Source organism: Salvelinus namaycush, chromosome 41, assembly GCF_016432855.1.
Source record: "Salvelinus namaycush isolate Seneca chromosome 41, SaNama_1.0, whole genome shotgun sequence".
In the NCBI taxonomy this organism is placed as follows: domain Eukaryota; kingdom Metazoa; phylum Chordata; class Actinopteri; order Salmoniformes; family Salmonidae; genus Salvelinus; species Salvelinus namaycush.
In genome coordinates this window covers 17,731,011-17,752,837 of record NC_052347.1, presented here as the reverse complement: position 1 = coordinate 17,752,837, position 21,827 = coordinate 17,731,011, and the positions used below count along the sequence as shown (strand labels likewise).

The window sequence follows — 21,827 nt, the reverse complement described above, 5'->3', positions numbered from 1 at the left end:
TTCCCCTTTCTCCCCCCTTCACCTCTTTACCTCTATCCCGCTTTCCCTCCTCAATTCCCCCCTCTCCTCTCTCCCACAGGTCCACAGAAAGACCCTAAACCCTATCTTCAACGAGACGTTCCAGTTCGGTGTCCCCCTGGCAGAGCTGCACTCCCGGAAGCTACACTTCTCTGTCTACGACTTTGACCGCTTCTCCAGACACGACCTGATTGGCCAGGTGGTTGTGGACAACCTTCTGGACTTCAGCGAGGGCACAGGGGAAAAGCCTGTCTGGAGGGACATCGTGGAGGGCACTGCGGTGAGAGAGAGAGCCCATGCCTAACACCATAATACCAACGCAATGCCACCACTATGTTACCATGATGACACCACTATACCACTATAATATCGCCACTATAATGCCACCACTATGCCACTATAATGCCACCACTATGCCGCTATAATGCCACCACTATGCCAACACTATGCCACTATAATGCTACCACAATACCACCACTATGTATGCCACTATAATGCCACCACTATGACACTATAATGCCAACACTATGCCACTATAATGCCATCACTATGCCACTATAATGCTACCACAATACCACCACTATGCCAACACTATGCCACTATAATGCCACCGATATGCCACTATAATGCCACCACTATGACACTATAATGCCAACACTATGCCACTATAATGCTACCACAATACCACCACTATGCCACTATAATGCTACCACTATACCACCACTATGCCACTATAATGCCACCGATATGCCACTATAATGCCATCACTATGCCACTATAATGCCACCACTATGACACTATAATGCCAACACTATGCCACTATAATGCTACCACTATACCACCAATATGCCACTATAATGCTACCACTGTACCACCACTATGCCACTATAATGCCACTATAATGTCACCACTATACCACCACTATGCCACCAATATACCACTATAATGCTACCACTATACTTTTATTATTTTTTTATTTATTTCACCTTTATTTAACCAGGTAGGCTAGTTGAGAACAAGTTCTCATTTGCAACTGCGACCTGGCCAAGATAAAGCATAGCAGTGTGAACAGACAACAACACAGAGTTACACATGGAGTAAACAATAAACAAGTCAATAACATGGTAGAAAAAAAAGAGAATCTATATACAATGTGTGCAAAAGGCATGAGGAGGTAGGCAATAAATCGAATAATTACAATTTAGCAGATTAACACTGGAGTGATAAATCATCAGATGATCATGTGCAAGTAGAGATACTGGTGTGCAAAAGAGCAGAAAAGTAAATAAATAAAAGCAGTATGGGGGTGAGGTAGGTAAGTTGGGTGGGCTATATACCGATGGACTATGTACAGCTGCAGCGATCGGTTAGCTGCTCAGATAGCAGATGTTTAAAGTTGTTGAGGGAGATAAAAGTCTCCAACTTCAGAGATTTTTGCAATTCGTTCCAGTCGCAGGCAGCAGAGAACTGGAAGGAAAGGCGGCCAAATGAGGTTTTGGCTTTAGGGATGATCAGTGAGATACACCTGCTGGAGCGCGTGCTACGGGTGGGTGTAGCCATCGTGACCAGTGAACTGAGATAAGGCGGCACTTTACCTAGCATAGCCTTGTAGATGACCTGGAGCCAGTGGGTCTGACGACGAACATGTAGCGAGGGCCAGCCGACTAGGGCATACAGGTCGCAGTGGTGGGTCGTATAAGGTGCTTTAGTGACAAAACGGATGGCACTGTGATAAACTGCATCCAGTTTGCTGAGTAGAGTATTGGAAGCTATTTTGTAGATGACATCGCCGAAGTCGAGGATCGGTAGGATAGTCAGTTTTACTAGGGTAAGTTTGGCGGCGTGAGTGAAGGAGGCTTTGTTGCGAAATAGAAAGCCGACTCTAGATTTGATTTTGGATTGGAGATGTTTGATATGAGTCTGGAAGGAGAGTTTGCAGTCTAGCCAGACACCTAGGTACTTATAGATTTCCACATATTCTAGGTCGGAACCGTCCAGGGTGGTGATGCTAGTCGGGCGTGCGGGTGCAGGCAGCGAACGGTTGAAAAGCATGCATTTGGTTTTACTAGCGTTTAAGAGCAGTTGGAGGCCACGGAAGGAGTGTTGTATGGCATTGAAGCTCGTTTGGAGGTTAGATAGCACAGTGTCCAAGGAAGGGCCAGAAGTATACAGAATGGTGTCGTCTGCGTAGAGGTGGATCAGGGAATCGCCCGCAGCAAGAGCAACATCATTGATATATACAGAGAAAAGAGTCGGCCCGAGAATTGAACCCTGTGGTACCCCCATAGAGACTGCCAGAGGACTGGACAACATGCCCTCCGATTTGACACACTGAACTCTGTCTGCAAAGTAGTTGGTGAACCAGGCAAGGCAGTCATTAGAAAAACCGAGGCTACTGAGTCTGCCGATAAGAATATGGTGATTGACAGAGTCGAAAGCCTTGGCCAGGTCGATGAAGACGGCTGCACAGTACTGTCTTTTATCGATGGCGGTTATGATATCGTTTAGTACCTTGAGCGTGGCTGAGGTGCACCCGTGACCGGCTCGGAAACCGGATTGCACAGCGGAGAAGGTACGGTGGGATTCGAGATGGTCAGTGATCTGTTTGTTGACTTGGCTTTCGAAGACCTTAGATAGGCAGGGCAGGATGGATATAGGTCTGTAACAGTTTGGGTCCAGGGTGTCTCCCCCTTTGAAGAGGGGGATGACCGCGGCAGCTTTCCAATCCTTGGGGATCTCAGATGAAACGAAGGAGAGGTTGAACAGGCTGGTATTAGGGGGTGCGACAATGGCGGCGGACAGTTTCAGAAATAGGGGGTCCAGATTGTCAAGCCCAGCTGATTTGTATGGGTCCAGGTTTTGCAGCTCTTTCAGAACATCTGCTATCTGGATTTGGGTAAAGGAGAAGCTGGGGAGGCTTGGGCGAGTAGCAGCGGGGGGGGCGGAGCTGTTGGCCAAGGTTGGAGTCGCCAGGAGGAAGGCATATACCACCAATATGCCACTATAATGCCACCACTGTACCACCACTATGCCACTATAATGCCACTATAATGTCACCACTATACCACCATTATGCCACCAATATACCACTATAATGCTACCACTATACCACCACTATGCCTCTATAATGCCACCACTATGCCACTATATTGCCACAATAATGTCACCACTGTGCCACCAATATACCACTATAATGCCACCACTATACCACCACTATGCCACTATAATGGCACTATAATGCCACCACAGTACCACCACTATGTCACTATAATGCCACCGCTGTGCCACTATAATGCCACCACTATGCCACTATAATGCCACCACTATGACACTATAATGCCACCGCTATGACACTATAATGCCACCGCTATCCACTATAATGCCACTGCTATCCACTATAATGCCGCCGCTATGACACTATAATGCCACTGCTATCCACTTTAATGCCACCGCTATGACACTATAATGCCACCGCTATGACACTATAATGCCACCGCTATCCACTATAATGCCACTGCTATCCACTATAATGCCGCCGCTATGACACTATAATGCCACTGCTATCCACTTTAATGCCACCGCTATGACACTATAATGCCACCGCTATGCCACTATAATGCCACCGCTATGCCACTATAATGCCGCCACTATGCCACTATAATGCCACCGCTATGCCACTATATTGCCACCGCTATGCCACTATAATGCCACCGCTATGCCACCATAATGCCACCGCTATGCCACCATAATGCCACCGCTATGCCACTATAATGCCACCGCTATGCCACCATAATGCCACCGCTATGCCACTATAATGCCACCGGTATGCCACTATAATGCCGCTGCTATCCAGTATAATGCCACCGCTATGCCACCATAATGCCACCGATATGCCACCATAATGCCACCACTATGCCACTATAATGCCACCGCTATGCCACCATAATGCCACCGCTATGCCACTATAATGCCACCGCTATGCCACTATAATGCCACCGCTATGCCACTATAATGCCGCTGCTATCCAGTATAATGCCACCGCTATGCCACCATAATGCCACCGATATGCCACCATAATGCCACCACTATGCCACTATAATGCCGCTGCTATCCACTATAATGCCGCCGCTATGCCAGTATAATGCCACCGCTATGCCACCATAATGCCACCGCTATGCCACCATAATGCCACCGCTATGCCACTATAATGCCACCGCTATGCCACCACTATGCCACCACTATGCCGCTGCTATGCCACTATAATGCCACTGCTATGCCACCTTATGCCACCATATGCCACTATAATGCCACTGCTATGCCACTATAATGCCATTGCTATGGCACTATAATGCCTCCACTATGGCACTATAATGCCTCCGCTATGACACTATAATGCCTCCGCTATGACACTATAATGCCACTGTTATCCACTATAATGCCACTGCTATCCACTATAATGCCACCGCTTTGCCACTATAATGCCACCGCTGTGCCACTATAATGCCACCGCTATGCCACTATAATGCCACCGCTATGACACTATAATGCCACCGCTATGCCACTATAATGCCACCGCTATGCCACCATAATGTCACCGCTATGCCACTATAATGCCACCGCCATGACACTATAATGCCACCGCTATCCACTATAATGCCACCGCTATGCCACTATAATGCCACCGCTATGACACTATAATGCCATTGCTATGCCACTATAATGCCACCGCTATGCCACTATAATGCCACCGCTATGGCACTATAATGCCTCCGCTATGACACTATAATGCCTCCGCTATGACACTATAATGCCACCGCTATCCACTATAATGCCACTGTTATCCACTATAATGCCACTGCTATCCACTATAATGCCACCGCTATGACACTATAATGCCACTGCTATCCACTATAATGCCACTGCTATCCACTATAATGCCACCGCTTTGCCACTATAATGCCACCGCTATGCCACTATAATGCCACCGCTATGACACTATAATGCCACCACTATGACACTATAATGCCACCGCTATGCCACCGCTATGCCACTATAATGCCACCGCTATGACACTATAATGCCACCGCTATCCACTATAATGCCACCACTATGCCACTATAATGCCACCGCTATGCCACCATAATGCCACTGCTATCCACTATAATGCCACCGCTATCCACTATAATGCCACCACTATGCCACTATAATGCCACCGCTATGCCACCATAATGCCACTGCTATCCACTATAATGCCACCGCTATGCCACTATAATGCCGCCGCTATGCCACTATAATGCCACCGCTATGACACTATAATGCCACTGCTATCCACTATAATGCCACTGCTATGACACTATAATGCCACCGCTATGCCACTATAATGCCACCGCTATGCCACTATAATGCCGCCGCTATGCCACCATAATGCCACCGCTATGCCACTATAATGCCGCCGCTATGCCACCATAATGCCACCGCTATGCCACCATAATGCCACCACTATACCACTATAATGCCACTGCTATCCTCTATAATGCCACCGATATGCCACCTTATGCCCCCATATGCCACCATATGCCACTATAATGCCACTGCTATGCCACTGTAATGCCATTGCTATGCCACTATAATGCCACCGCTATGCCACTATAATTCCACTGCTATGCCACTATGCCACCGCCATGACCACTGGCTGTGCCGAGTTAGGAGGAAGCAGGGGAGAGTGTTTAAATAGCCTTTAGATCTAGCGCAATTTAACTTGTATCTTCTTGGGGACATTGAAAGATTGACATTTCATTAATGTACTGTGATGACAGTTGCCTTCAGTTTGAATATGCTGCCCGTTTAGATTGTGACACCTGTCATGTCTCTGTGGCAATTATCAATGATGCCTGCTTCATGGTTTAGCAAACCAAATGCAAGATGGTGGTCTCTTTTACAGACCCTGCTCTCAGCCTGTGGCTATTTGGGTATTACTGGCTGACTGTTTACCACACGTTTGCTGGGATCCGTGTTTGAACCCTGACCTCTGACCTCTGTGTGTGTGTTGTACAGGAGAAGGCTGACCTGGGGGAGCTGAACTTCTCTCTGTGTTACCTGCCCACGGCAGGTCGGCTCACCGCCACTGTCATCAAGGCCACCAACCTCAAAGCCATGGACCTCACCGGCTTCTCAGGTGACTTACCTACTGACCACAGCACACTGACCGCAGCACACTGACAACAGCACACTGACCGCAGCACACTGACTGCAGCACACTGACAACAGCACACTGACCGCAGCACACTGACAACAGCACACTGACAGCAGCACACTGACCGCAGCACACTGACAGCAGCACACTGACCGCAGCACACTGACAACAGCAAACTGACCGCAGCACACTGACCGCAGCACACTGACCGCAGCACACTGACCACAGCACACTGACAACAGCACACTGACAGCAGCACACTGACCGCAGCACACTGACAACAGCACACTGACCGCAGCACACTGACCGCAGCACACTGACCGCAGCACACTGACCGCAGCACACTGACAACAGCACACTGACAACAGCACACTGACCGCAGCACACTGACAACAGCACACTGACAGCAGCACACTGACAACAGCACACTGACAACAGCACACTGTCCGCAGCACACTGACAACAGCACACTGACCGCAGCACACTGACCGCAGCACACTGACCGCAGCACACTGACCGCAGCACACTGACCGCAGCACACTGACCGCAGCACACTGACAACAGCACACTGACAACAGCACACTGACCGCAGCACACTGACAACAGCACACTGACAACAGCACACTGACCGCAGCACACTGACAACAGCACACTGACAACAGCACACTGTCCGCAGCACACTGACAACAGCACACTGACCGCAGCACACTGACCGCAGCACACTGACCGCAGCACACTGACAACAGCACACTGACCGCAGCACACTGACAACAGCACACTGACAACAGCACACTGTCCGCAGCACACTGACAACAGCACACTGTCCGCAGCACACTGACAACAGCACACTGACCGCAGCACACTGACCGCAGCACACTGACCGCAGCACACTGACAACAGCACACTGACAACAGCACACTGTCCGCAGCACACTGACAACAGCACACTGACCGCAGCACACTGACCGCAGCACACTGACCGCAGCACACTGACAACAGCACACTGTCCGCAGCACACTGACCGCAGCACACTGACAACAGCACACTGACAACAGCACACTGACAACAGCACACTGTCCGCAGCACACTGACAACAGCACACTGTCCGCAGCACACTGACAACAGCACACTGTCCACAGCACAATGACAACAGCACACTGACAACAGCACACTGTCCGCAGCACACTGACAACAGCACACTGACCGCAGCACACTGACAACAGCACACTGATCACAGCACTGGGGGTCGTCTCTTCTGTTAGAAACAGCCTGACAAGACTCACATCACACATTTTGTATTTCAACTATTATTTGAATGCAATTAGGCCTGCATAAACAGATGGAGCAAACACATCAATTGACTGAATTCATAAATATTTGAATATTGATATGTTACATTCTGTAAATATTGCCCAAATAAATACTGTTCAACTGTTCCAAACACAATGAAGTGCCAAAAATCTGTTTTGTGGCAATGTTGGAAACACAAGCAAATAGCAAAAATCACAAACGTTGGAGTGCTAAAAACCGCAGCCAACAAACAACCAAATGCTATAAACACAACCATGTCCTGGCCTGACGGATGGCTGGGACTTAGGTAGCTGATGATGATTTCATTCATGAACGCCTAACTAAAGTAATTGAGTTATTAATCCTGCCTGTGAGGATGTGATGATCCTGCATTACCATGGTAACAGTTACTATACTGAGGAAATGACACGCTAAATTATGAGGCCACACCGTTATTATTGCTTTTATGATTAGGAGATTATTAGAATGCCTAACAAAGCATAAAAAAATCCACCATAAAATCAAATGGTAACTCTCAGTGTTCTGTAAATTTTACAACGGACTAGAGCGGCAGTTTGTATTCTGTGGTAATTGACGTGGATCCCCTGTTTTACTGTGGACTTAATCCCCCTCGTACAAGGGGCCTAGATTTGTATGTTTTAAATGTGTTAAAGACAGATGCCTGGACGTGGGAGTATAATTTGTTAATAGCCTGCTCAAGGTTTGTCTCTTATCTTTGTCCCTCTCTTTCTCTTCCTCTATTTCTTTCTCTCTCTCTTTTTCTCTCTCTCCCTCCCTCTTTCTCCTTCTCTCAGACCCGTACGTGAAGGCTTCTCTGATATGTGATGGCCGCAGGCTAAAGAAGAGGAAGACATCCATTAAGAAGAATACATTGAACCCCACCTACAACGAGGCTCTAGTCTTTGACATCCCTCATGAGGACATCGACAGGGTGTCCATCATCATCGCTGTCATGGACTATGACTGGTAAGAAGAGACCTGGGCTGTTATTACTTTATTACTGGACAATGGGAGTTTTATAAGTTTGTGTGGGATGTGGATGTAATTGATACCATTATAATACTGACTATGTATTTGGATGGTTGCTGTTGTTAATTGTTAGATAAGGGTATGTCTGTTGTTAATTATTAGATAAGGCTGTGTCTGTTGTTAATTGTTAGATAAGGGTATGTCTGTTGTTATTTGTTAGATAAGGGTATGTCTGTTGTTAATTGTTAGATAAGGGTATGTCTGTTGTTAATTGTTAGATAAGGGTATGTCTGTTGTTAATTGTTAGATAAGGGTATGTCTGTTGTTATTTGTTAGATAAGGGTATGTCTGTTGTTAATTGTTAGATAAGGGTATGTCTGTCGTTAATTGTTAGATAAGGGTATGTCTGTCGTTAATAGTTAGATAAGGGTATGTCTGTTGTTAATTGTTAGATAAGGGTATGTCTGTTGTTAATTGTTAGATAAGTGTATGTCTGTTGTTAATTGTTAGATAAGGGTATGTCTGTTGTTATTTGTTAGATAAGGGTATGTCTGTTGTTAATTATTAGATAAGGGTATGTCTGTTGTTAATTGTTAGATAAGGGTATGTCTGTTGTTAATTGTTAGATAAGGGTATGTCTGTTGTTAATTGTTAGATAAGGGTATGTCTGTTGTTAATTATTAGATAAGGGTATGTCTGTTGTTAATTGTTAGATAAGGGTATGTCTGTTGTTAATTGTTAGATAAGGGTATGTCTGTTGTTAATTGTTAGATAAGGGTATGTCTGTTGTTAATTATTAGATAAGGGTATGTCTGTTGTTAATTGTTAGATAAGGGTATGTCTGTTGTTAATTGTTAGATAAGGGCGTGTCTGTTGTTGGTAGTTGTTATTTTTATGGTGTGTCGCAAGGTTATTATAGTAAACTGAAACTAAAACAAAAACTAAAACAAAAACTAATTATGACTAATCATCACTCAAAACCATTTAGTAAATTTAATTATAATAATTAACAAACCCATTTGAAAAATTAAAACTGTACTGCCTCCAAAACGAAATAAAATAAAAACCATCATGAATTATGTTTTTGGGGGGCAAAAATCAAACAGGGTTTTCAAGCTAAACTAATGATTGGTTGACAATAGAGCCTCCCACAATGCAGGTGATGACTGCAGGATGAAGTTGGTGAAGAGCAACTGCTGAAACTTGCAGTTTACTGCAGTCAAAACTTCATGACCTTTGATCATATGATTTTTGTCAAGTTCATGTAATTGACATGTAGGCTCCAGTCTGACAATTTTTATCACCAGAATGCAACACTTTAAAAGGCGGTGACCAACGATGGAGCTTCAACGCTCCTGGTTGTTGCGGAAATTGACCCACCACTACTGTTTACTTTGTGCATCTACGTCATCTCCCTGAGTGTACCTTTAAACCTAACCTAACCTATGACCTGACCCATCACCTTATGCATTACTGCCCCACAGTGGCAAGAAGTGACATTCCAGAAAACACAAGAACTAAATGCATGTTTTTATAAGAAGTAAACTAAATAAAAAACAAGGTAAAGTAGATCTGAAAACTAACTGAAACAAAACTGAATTTCGAATAAAAATCTTAAAACGAATAGGAATATAAACAATAATAACTTTGTAGTTAGCACTCTGTTACGTTGATAGACATTGTTATTGGGTTGGTGTGTAGTTAGCACTGTGTGGGTCTATTACGTTGATAGATGTTGGTGTGTAGTAGGACGGGTCATTCTGTTACCTTAAAATAACTGTCCAGTGTTAAATTTGACCTATTATTACTTACAATATGAGTGAAATAGTTTTCCTTCCAATTTAAAAAAAATGATGTATGTTAAGAAGCTTTTCTGTGTTGGAATAGTGTGGGCGTACCCCAACAGAATAGTGTGGGCGTACCCCAACAGAATAGTGTGGGCGTACCCCAACAGAATAGTGTGGGCGTACCCCAACAGAATAGTGTGGGCGTACCCCAACAGAATGATGTGGGCGTACCCCAACAGAATAGTGTGGGCGTACCCCAACAGAATAGTGTGGGCGTACCCCAACAGAATAGTGTGGGCGTACCCCAACAGAATAGTGTGGGCGTACCCCAACAGAATAGTGTGGGCGTACCCCAACAGAATGATGTGGGCGTACCCCAACAGAATAGTGTGGGCGTACCCCAACAGAATAGTGTGGGCGTACCACAACAGAATAGTGTGGGCGTACCCCAACAGAATAGTGTGGGCGTACCCCAACAGAATAGTGTGGGCGTACCCCAACAGAATAGTGTGGGCGTACCCCAACAGAATAGTGTGGGCGTACCCCAACAGAATAGTGTGGGCGTACCCCAACAGAATAGTGTGGGCGTACCCCAACAGAATAGTGTGGGCGTACCCCAACAGAATAGTGTGGGCGTACCCCAACAGAATAGTGTGGGCGTACCCCAACAGAATAGTGTGGGCGTACCCCAACAGAATAGTGTGGGCGTACCCCAACAGAATAGTGTGGGCGTACCCCAACAGAATGATGTGGGCGTACCCCAACAGAATAGTGTGGGCGTACCCCAACAGAATAGTGTGGGCGTACCCCAACAGAATGATGTGGGCGTACCCCAACAGAATGATGTGGGCGTACCCCAACAGAATAGTGTGGGCGTACCCCAACAGAATAGTGTGGGCGTACCCCAACAGAATAGTGTGGGCGTACCCCAACAGAATGATGTGGGCGTACCCCAACAGAATGATGTGGGCGTACCCCAACAGAATAGTGTGGGCGTACCCCAACAAAATAGTGTGGGCGTACCCCAACAGAATAGTGTGGGCGTACCCCAACAGAATAGTGTGGGCGTACCCCAACAGAATAGTGTGGGCGTACCCCAACAGAATAGTGTGGGCGTACCCCAACAGAATGATGTGGGCGTACCCCAACAGAATAGTGTGGGCGTACCCCAACAGAATAGTGTGGGCGTACCCCAACAGAATAGTGTGGGCGTACCCCAACAGAATAGTGTGGGCGTACCCCAACAGAATAGTGTGGGCGTACCCCAACAGAATAGTGTGGGCGTACCCCAACAGAATGATGTGGGCGTACCCCAACAGAATAGTGTGGGCGTACCCCAACAGAATAGTGTGGGCGTACCCCAACAGAATAGTGTGGGCGTACCCCAACAGAATAGTGTGGGCGTACCCCAACAGAATAGTGTGGGCGTACCCCAACAGAATAGTGTGGGCGTACCCCAACAGAATGATGTGGGCGTACCCCAACAGAATAGTGTGGGCGTACCCCAACAGAATAGTGTGGGCGTACCCCAACAGAATAGTGTGGGCGTACCCCAACAGAATGATGTGGGCGTACCCCAACAGAATAGTGTGGGCGTACCCCAACAGAATAGTGTGGGCGTATCACAACAGAATAGTGTGGGCGTACCCCAACAGAATAGTGTGGGCGTACCCCAACAGAATAGTGTGGGCGTACCCCAACAGAATAGTGTGGGCGTACCCCAACAGAATAGTGTGGGCGTACCCCAACAGAATAGTGTGGGCGTACCCCAACAGAATAGTGTGGGCGTACCCCAACAGAATAGTGTGGGCGTACCCCAACAGAATAGTGTGGGCGTACCCCAACAGAATAGTGTGGGCGTACCCCAACAGAATAGTGTGGGCGTACCCCAACAGAATAGTGTGGGCGTACCCCAACAGAATGATGTGGGCGTACCCCAACAGAATAGTGTGGGCGTACCCCAACAGAATAGTGTGGGCGTACCCCAACAGAATGATGTGGGCGTACCCCAACAGAATGATGTGGGCGTACCCCAACAGAATAGTGTGGGCGTACCCCAACAGAATAGTGTGGGCGTACCCCAACAGAATAGTGTGGGCGTACCCCAACAGAATGATGTGGGCGTACCCCAACAGAATGATGTGGGCGTACCCCAACAGAATAGTGTGGGCGTACCCCAACAAAATAGTGTGGGCGTACCCCAACAGAATAGTGTGGGCGTACCCCAACAGAATAGTGTGGGCGTACCCCAACAGAATAGTGTGGGCGTACCCCAACAGAATAGTGTGGGCGTACCCCAACAGAATGATGTGGGCGTACCCCAACAGAATAGTGTGGGCGTACCCCAACAGAATAGTGTGGGCGTACCCCAACAGAATAGTGTGGGCGTACCCCAACAGAATAGTGTGGGCGTACCCCAACAGAATAGTGTGGGCGTACCCCAACAGAATAGTGTGGGCGTACCCCAACAGAATGATGTGGGCGTACCCCAACAGAATAGTGTGGGCGTACCCCAACAGAATAGTGTGGGCGTACCCCAACAGAATAGTGTGGGCGTACCCCAACAGAATAGTGTGGGCGTACCCCAACAGAATAGTGTGGGCGTACCCCAACAGAATAGTGTGGGCGTACCCCAACAGAATGATGTGGGCGTACCCCAACAGAATAGTGTGGGCGTACCCCAACAGAATAGTGTGGGCGTACCACAACAGAATAGTGTGGGCGTACCCCAACAGAATAGTGTGGGCGTACCCCAACAGAATAGTGTGGGCGTACCCCAACAGAATAGTGTGGGCGTACCCCAACAGAATAGTGTGGGCGTACCCCAACAGAATGATGTGGGCGTACCCCAACAGAATGATGTGGGCGTACCCCAACAGAATAGTGTGGGCGTACCCCAACATAATGATGTGGGCGTACCCCAACAGAATAGTGTGGGCGTACCCCAACAGAATAGTGTGGGCGTACCCCAACAGAATAGTGTGGGCGTACCCCAACAGAATAGTGTGGGCGTACCCCAACAGAATAGTGTGGGCGTACCCCAACAGAATAGTGTGGGCGTACCCCAACAGAATAGTGTGGGCGTACCCCAACAGAATGATGTGGGCGTACCCCAACAGAATAGTGTGGGCGTACCCCAACAGAATAGTGTGGGCGTACCCCAACAGAATGATGTGGGCGTACCCCAACAGAATAGTGTGGGCGTACCCCAACAGAATGATGTGGGCGTACCCCAACAGAATAGTGTGGGCGTACCCCAACAGAATGATGTGGGCGTACCCCAACAGAATAGTGTGGGCGTACCCCAACCGAATGATGTGGGCGTACCCCAACAGAATAGTGTGGGCGTACCCCAACAGAATAGTGTGGGCGTACCCCAACAGAATGATGTGGGCGTACCCCAACAGAATAGTGTGGGCGTACCCCAACAGAATGATGTGGGCGTACCCCAACAGAATAGTGTGGGCGTACCCCAACAGAATAGTGTGGGCGTACCCCAACAGAATGATGTGGGCGTACCCCAACAGAATAGTGTGGGCGTACCCCAACAGAATAGTGTGGGCGTACCCCAACAGAATAGTGTGGGCGTACCCCAACAGAATAGTGTGGGCGTACCCCAACAGAATAGTGTGGGCGTACCCCAACAGAATAGTGTGGGCGTACCCCAACAGAATAGTGTGGGCGTACCCCAACAGAATGATGTGGGCGTACCCCAACAGAATAGTGTGGGCGTACCCCAACAGAATGATGTGGGCGTACCCCAACAGAATAGTGTGGGCGTACCCCAACAGAATGATGTGGGCGTATACCGGTTGTTAAAAATATCCTCCTCTAGACCGCTGATTGCCCAGCTCATCCTCCTCAGGAGTATGACACCATACTCTATGAGGAAGTAGCAAGCATTTTGAAACGGTCTGTATGAGATACAAGTTTGAGGTGTTTTTTCTCCAATTCATGCTTTGGCCACTAATACGAGTACAGGATGAAGAAACACAATTATTTGGGTATGAGTTAGCAGAATATGAACTTTGAAAAGTGTGATTTTCACTGTACAGTTAGTTTAATAGACGTTGTTGTGTACTAGCATGGGTCAGTCTAAAACATTGATAGACGTTATTTGGTTGGTGAGTAGTTAGTACTATGTGGGTCTGTACAGTTGATAGACGTTGTTATTTGGTTGGTGTGTAGCAGTGGTCTGTTGAACACATAGCTGATTGTCCCTGTGAGTCAGACTCCTGGTGGACTCCTCCTGTTTTACATGAGGATGGGGGCTTCATGAATAAACATAGTTTATGCTAATGCTAATGGAAATAGTGTCTGGTGGTGAGACACTGTGTAACCATGCCAGTGTTTCTCTATCTGGCACTCTCTATCACACCCTCCATCATCACACCATCGCCTGGCTGGTGTGTTTGTGTTTTCTTTATTATTATTAAACCCATGTTGTAGGTTATAGTATCTCTATAGTTGTGTGTGTGTTATCTTTTATGCATTTAAAACCCAGGTTATAGCATCTCTATAGTTCGATGTTTGTGTGTGTGCATGCATGCGTGTGTTTGTGTATGATATGAATGTGCTCTCCATTGGTATTGAAACCTTTGTAATAGTCTCTGTATATTGTGCGCTCACTATTGAATATCCAACCTCTGTGGCCGCATTCATTTTCCCAGCACTCAAGGTTGATAAATGAGGCCTACTTTGCCTGTTCGTCACAGTCTCTCTCCCTCTCCGTCTCCGTCTCCCCCCCACCCACTCTCTCCCCCCCCCCCACACACACTCTCTCTCTCTCTCTCTCTCTCTGTTCTACTGGTCTCACTCTCTCTCTCTCTCTCTCTCTCTCTCTGTTCTACTGCTCTCTCTCTCTCTCTCTCTCTCTCTCTCTCTCTCTCTCTCTCTCTCTCTCTCTCTCTCTCTCTCTCTCTCTCTCTCTCTCTACCTGGCTGTGTGTTGGTCAGTATTGGTCATAATGAAGTCATAGGAATGTGTCGTGTGGGCAGTGACGCTGAGGGTCCTGGGAGGGAGCACTGGACTGCCATGCTGGCCAACCCCCGCAAGCCCATAGACCACTGGCATCAGCTCGTCGAGGTAATTATGTGCATGATGTGATGTGTGTGTGTGTATGTGTACCGTTGAGTGTGTGTGAGTGCGTGACTACAGTGCTTTTTTGTGCAGGCCTGTGCTCTCATTCTATTTTCCTACTTCATGTATGTAATTGTACTTGGCCTTCTTTTCCCCTGTTCTAACTAGTCTTTGTTTTTCTATTCAGTCGTTGCAAGTAACCACACATACATACAGTAGTCTGGGGGACGCATGTATCAAGCGTCTCAGAGTAGGAGTGCTGATCAGTTTTTCCTTTTAGATCACATTGAATAAGATGACACGGACAGGGGGGACCTGATCCTAGATCAGCACTCCTACTCTGAGATGCTTGATACATACTGTACAACAACTGGTCTGTCTATTCATCCACTCACCATATTTTTCATTAGTAATGTAATATCTTTTTTAGCATACATTTACCTTTGTTATCTACAGTGTCTGTGTTGGTGATACTAACTCTGCTTTAATATATATTTCCAGGAAAAACTTGTGGCCTCATTTGTGTCAAAGAGTCCCGCAGCCTCTCCCAAGCCTCACATCGTGGTGGACAGTCCTCACTCTGAGTAGAACTGTGAGTAGAACTCTTGGTTCAATGCTCTCACATGCAGTGCCAGGATCAGTGTTGGAGTCCTTTCCATTTCAATTCAGACAAACTAGTTGTATGATTTAGAAAACATCGTCATTACAAAGGACGGGCAATTTCTGCTTCATGAATTAGATTGAATTGATTTCCTGCATTGCCTTTATTGAAGTGGACCCCAACCCTGACACACAATTTTTCAATATTCCATAGCTTTCTGTGGAGGGACCTATATAACCACAGCTTTGTGACTATAAACTTGGTGAATGTGATCCAGCTGAGACTCAGAGGCTGTTAGGCAAGAGTATCTGTACCATCTAGATGTTATGTACCCCACCCCCTGACTTACTGTACTCTAAGGCTCTGTTCTCTGTTTATGTTTCTTCTCACCCGCACTGTCTCTCCTACTTTATCTCTCTCTCTCTCCTTTTCTCCCCAGGTTATTATCATCTTTCCAGTTCCAGACTTTCCTTTCATTCTGCTCATCTGTGAATAATTCTCTCCATCAAACAAAGAGAGATAAGGAGACACATCGACTGCTACTGCTGTTCTACTGCTACTGCTGAATATTCCAACTCCTGTCCTGTCGCAACGAAGCACAGGAAAACAGAATCTACATTCTATACAAGCAACCTTTAGAACGCTGACACACACACACACACACACACACACACACACACACACACACACACACACACACACACACACACACACACACACACACACACACACACACACACACACACACACACACACACACACACACACACACACACACACACACACACACGCAGTGCTTCAGGTTAGTGCCAGTAATTCATCCAGGAGGAGTGTGATGATGCACATTTCTCCTTCCAATCAGACCTGGGCCTAAGGTTTCTGCACTGTATGGACTTCAAAAGGCAAACCGTGTCAATGCTTTACTTTAGGCCATTAGTATACAAGTGTAGGAGTTAGGAAACATCCATGTAGTGTTTTCAGCAGGACAAACATCAGTTGTGGAGACTCTAGTCTAGTCCATTCTTGAGGCCTGGTTTGGGCCTACCCTCTGGATCTGGGCTTTTCTGGCTTTTAGCTGGAGGAAGGAACGTTTGCCGGTTGTTATTATTGATGTCAGGGGAGGGAGAAATGTGGATGAACCCATCTGCTGAAGCATGTTACGTAACCTTGAAATGTGTCCCTTCAAATCATTATTTTGTCACCTTCTTCATGGTGCTCATTAATGTGAATTTGCTTTTATTTTTCTATTTGTTTGGTTTTGGGGGTTTGTGTAATATAATCATCCAGAAAGGAATTTATCCATACCATTTTTTTACGATCCACTAAGGATGTGACCGTGAGTACTTGAAGACCTGAACTATTTGAGCGCCTTGGGATGTTACAGGAATAGTGTTCCCCTGTTTGGACATACTGGCAGACTTTACCCCAGAGGACTCTACAGGGGAACTGTGATGAGGACGGACCTGCTCGGCTTGGAGTGCACTTACTGGAAATGTATCCTACAGGGAAGGATTTCACCATTATATCGAATTTTTCTATCATTCCAAGATTTTGTTTTTCGGGAAAGACATTATTTAATTTGAAAATAAAAAAAATAGTCTGCAGTCCATCATGTCTCCGACTGGACGACAACGTTAGAAGGACACACACATTTGTGTTGCTTTGATTTGTGTGTATTTCTGTGTTTGTGTGTGTGTGTGTTTTGTATTCGTGTGCGTCTGTGTGTGTATGCCTGTGTGTCTGTGTGTGTGTCACTGTGACCTTCTGTGTGACACGTTTCTGTGCTCATGCCGTCCCTATCTTCTACCGGTCCTCGCGGCCCCACACCATTCCTAGCATCCACAGACTGAAACTCCTGTCTTTGAACAAAATGTGTCTTCTGTCCTGTGTGTCTTAGAGGAACCATTTTTGTGTAGGACCCATTGCACTTGGTGGGGAGTGGGATACTTATGATCCCTGATGAACAGTCGGTCTCTCACAGAGATTAGAGTGTATTGTCTGTGTTGTTTCCCAGATCAGCTGTCAGTCACTCAAAAGTGCCCCCCCCCCTGCCTGATCTAAGTAACTGTGTTGGTTGTGTACTTCTTTTAGTAAATGTGTACTGTGTGTCTGAGGGGAAACCAGTTGGCACCGTGATGTTAGATACGTTTTGATTACTTGAGGTAGAATTTTTGGGCTGAGTAATGACTCTTTTATGTCCCCTAGCAGTCCTTCCAAACGGGGAGACAGAGAGGGGGTAGCCATGTCCTTTATCTTTAGTGAAATATGATGACCCCCTGTTGACGCTCTGCACTTCCTCTTTAAGCACCATGTGGCTACTGCCATGAGAGAACCATGTCTACCACCACTTCTGCTACTATAACCTCAACTAACAGCACTACTAATGCTATGGCTGCCATTTCCCCTTAAACGCATTCAGGAGGATCCAGTTACTATTCCAACTTCAGGCCAAGGAAGTGCAGGGATGCTTACTGGTATGCTTGGTATGTACACAGATTAAAGCCGTATATCCCATATCATAGCCAGAAGTTTTCCATCTGGAACTGTATGTCAGCTCAGGTTGTTCTGGGAGGTCATTGATCTGCCTGTATAAGTAGATACTATAGTATTGATCCATTGGCCTATCTCCAGGCTCTGTCTCTATTCCTCACAATCCACATGATTCTCTGCCCCATAACACTGTGGTGTTAGCACTCACTCAGCACTGGAGGTTGCTAGTGTGCTCTCAGTATTACCCTCCACCTCTCTCACTCTCTCTCTCTCTCTCTCTCTCTCTTTATATATATATATATATATATATATATATATATATATACCTTTCTCTTTCCCCTTTATCTCTTTCTATACCTGTCTCTCGCTCTCTTTGATTGCTTGTTCTCCCACTCTATTTCTGAAAACTCCCTTTTCCCCACTTCCCTCCCTCGCCACACAGCCATTCACCCTCCCTCTCCGCCTCCCTCCATCTTGCCCGCTCTCTCTGTGTGTAGGACTCCTCTCTCCTCTGTCTCTCTCAGTGTTAGTGCAGTTCTGAATGGACATGGGGAAACGTGTGTGCATGCTTATATTAACATGAATGATGTCAACTTGATGCAATGAAAATTAAATAAGTGATGCTTTAAGCAAAACCTGACAATGAACCTGATATTAATATTACTAATGACGAAAATGGAGACCTAGCAATCGTTATCTCTGTAATCAAAACAATGATGATAAATAACATTGTTTATCCTGTATATCTTCATTAAATAGTTATTCCTGATTTAATTTTTGATTCTTTTTTAAAAATATAATTTCTTCAGAAGTTTACTTTTTATATGGGTTAAACAGATAAATAGACATTTGAACAGAAGTGAGACATTCAGTCAGGATGCTTGTTTCAGCCAGAGAACTAGGGGGAGGAGGGTGAAGAGGAAGATGATGTAGGTGAACGTGTGGGAGATGGTGTGGCTGAAGCAATGATCATGGAAATAAAGGATATGTATCATCCAGCCTCATTCTGTGTGTGTTTGTTTATTAATCACTGTGTGTGAAGTAGGTGTGTGTGCGTGCAAGCCTTGTGTATTATGTACGTATACAGTAGCCTACACACACACTCGACCTATATATATATATATATATATATCTGTATCCATACTGTATTGAATCTTCTCTGAACCTATAGGACCTTCCTCTCTCTCTTTCCTGCCATGCATTATCGTCATGTGTAATTATTTAGTCACTTTGTCATGAATTCTTTATTGTGTCCTCACTTTATCTAAATGCAAAGTGGAGTGCTGCTGCCTGCCCTGAGTGTGTCTTTCTCTGGTCTGCCACCTACTGTTGCTTTGTGAGTCTTTTCTAGTAGTCATATAAATGCCAGGGAAGTCATGCAGTGATTATACCCTTATGAACTGAGCATTACAGTCATGCCCACTATCAGCACACTGAAACTCTGCTACACCAACCGAGGGGGAAGTGTGTGTGCGCGCATGCATGCATGCACGTGTGTGTGTGTGACACAAAGAGAGAGGAGGAGTAGGAAAGGATTAAGAGAGTGAGGGGGAATGACACAGAGAAAGGGGACGGCAGGGAGTGGATGAGGAGATGAATTAAAAAGACAAGGAATGGAAGCGAAAGAGTGTGTGTGAGAGAGTGAGTGTGTTTGTGTGTGAGGGAGAGGCGGAGGAGAACAGGTCTGTATATAGACACACTTGTCTAGGGGCGAACGGGGCACCTGCAGCACTTTGACTGTGTGAGCAGCATGAGAACAGTTCAGAACAACACACACACATACACACAGAAGTGCAGAAGCGCCAGTTAGCACTGCTACAACACCATGAACTGCTGAGGGGGGGGGGGGGGCTGGAAGTGGGTGAAGGGGCCGGGGGAACTGCTGTCTCCATGGCAACGTTCCCACCGTGCAAAAAAAAAAAATTGTCGGAAAGACATTTCACTCAGTTCAGTGAGCTGAAAGAAGCAGAGAGGGAGGGAGGGAGACTGGGGGAGGTGTGTGCAATACAATACATAGAGCTTCTTTCAGCTCACTGAACTGAGAGTTTCTATCACACTGGAGGAATTTATTAGAAAGCTGTCAGCTGCGCGTTATTGCTAATATATTACTCATTACTATATATAATGGTAATGTATTCTGTTATCTCATTAAATATAGATGGCATTGCTGTGGGTGAGCCTTTGGTGTTTTTGAATTTAGCAAGGAAAGAAAGCAACGACACCATATAGATAAAGGGAATGTAAACCTCATGTCTATGTGACAAAAATATAAATATTCACTGTGCGGTGTAAGATTCATCATATGCAATATGGCTACACTTTTCAGTCCACTCCCTATACAATTTCACATTTTCAACTTAATGTTATGCCTCCATAAATGTTCATAAATGTCACCCCAGAATTAGAAATAATCTCTGTGTGTGTGTGTGTGTTTATTTGTGTTTTGACCTAATACTGTTTTCCAAAATCAGTGTCTGTTATTTGTCGTAACCCAGTTCTGTCTGTATGTCAGGTGTATCAGTGTGTTGGTGGTGATTACCTGTTGAGGACCAGATGGTCCCCTCTCTCCCAGCTGGAGGAGCTGGTCAAAAGAGGGATCGTCTATACTACACCCCACCTGGAACAACCAGACAGGGCAATCAAAGCACCTGATAGAGAAAAATGATCAAACCTCACAGAAAAGTCCCCTAAAGCAATATGCCATTTCTCATCACCAAGAGGAAGTCAAATTACAACAGTGACTAAATTTGTTTTCTGACCACATCAGGAGTTGTAAGCTTTTCTAATTGCAGGAGAACTGCCAGTTCTGCCAATTGAATTTCAAACGCAGTGACAAACTGCACTTCCCTCAGAGCTACAAAATACATCAAAGTCTCCTAGAAAGGGATGGACACCCGGTCCCTTTTACCGGAATTAATTTGGCCATTGTGCTTAAGTCAGAATGAAAGGCTGTGTGGGTTGAATGAGTTTGGGACCCAAGGATAGCCTTGGGCACACTCCTGGCCCCGCACAAACCCTGCTAAGGTCACTGGGAGCCAGCGCCCATGATGTGGCCCTCATTTGCTGTTTGCCCATGGCCTAAATAGAACCGCTGCCTCTTTACAGCGCCTTGCACTGCTTTAAATTGGGTTAAATGGATTCAGAACATTGTTTCTGTGGGATTGAATTTGATGAGCTCTGATGCCCTTTGCTGTTTGCTGGGCTGTGCTGACTGGCTCACAGTGCCACAGGGGAATAGATTATATTGTTGGACGAGAGAAACACAGCGCCCGTTGCGTTCTGATCACAGGTTTCGCTCGTGGCACATTGTGTTGATTTGACAACAGGTTAGCTCGCTGAAGGCCGCCCCAGTAATTATGTGCTTATTTCAGCACAGAGGA

General features: G+C 46.3%; 1 protein-coding gene across 1 annotated transcript in view; it reads left to right on the top strand.

The window, feature by feature from the left end:
* The window catches only part of LOC120034026 (synaptotagmin-C-like), a 39,020-nt gene extending 23,076 nt beyond the window's left edge, over positions 1-15,944 (top strand). The window contains exons 6-10 of the mRNA XM_038980419.1: positions 80-298; positions 6,073-6,193; positions 8,316-8,487; positions 15,233-15,362; positions 15,858-15,944. Of these exons, the coding sequence (XP_038836347.1) occupies positions 80-298; positions 6,073-6,193; positions 8,316-8,487; positions 15,233-15,362; positions 15,858-15,944 (729 nt within the window). The remainder of the gene's footprint in view (positions 1-79; positions 299-6,072; positions 6,194-8,315; positions 8,488-15,232; positions 15,363-15,857) is intronic.
* The last annotated feature ends 5,883 nt before the right edge of the window (positions 15,945-21,827 follow it).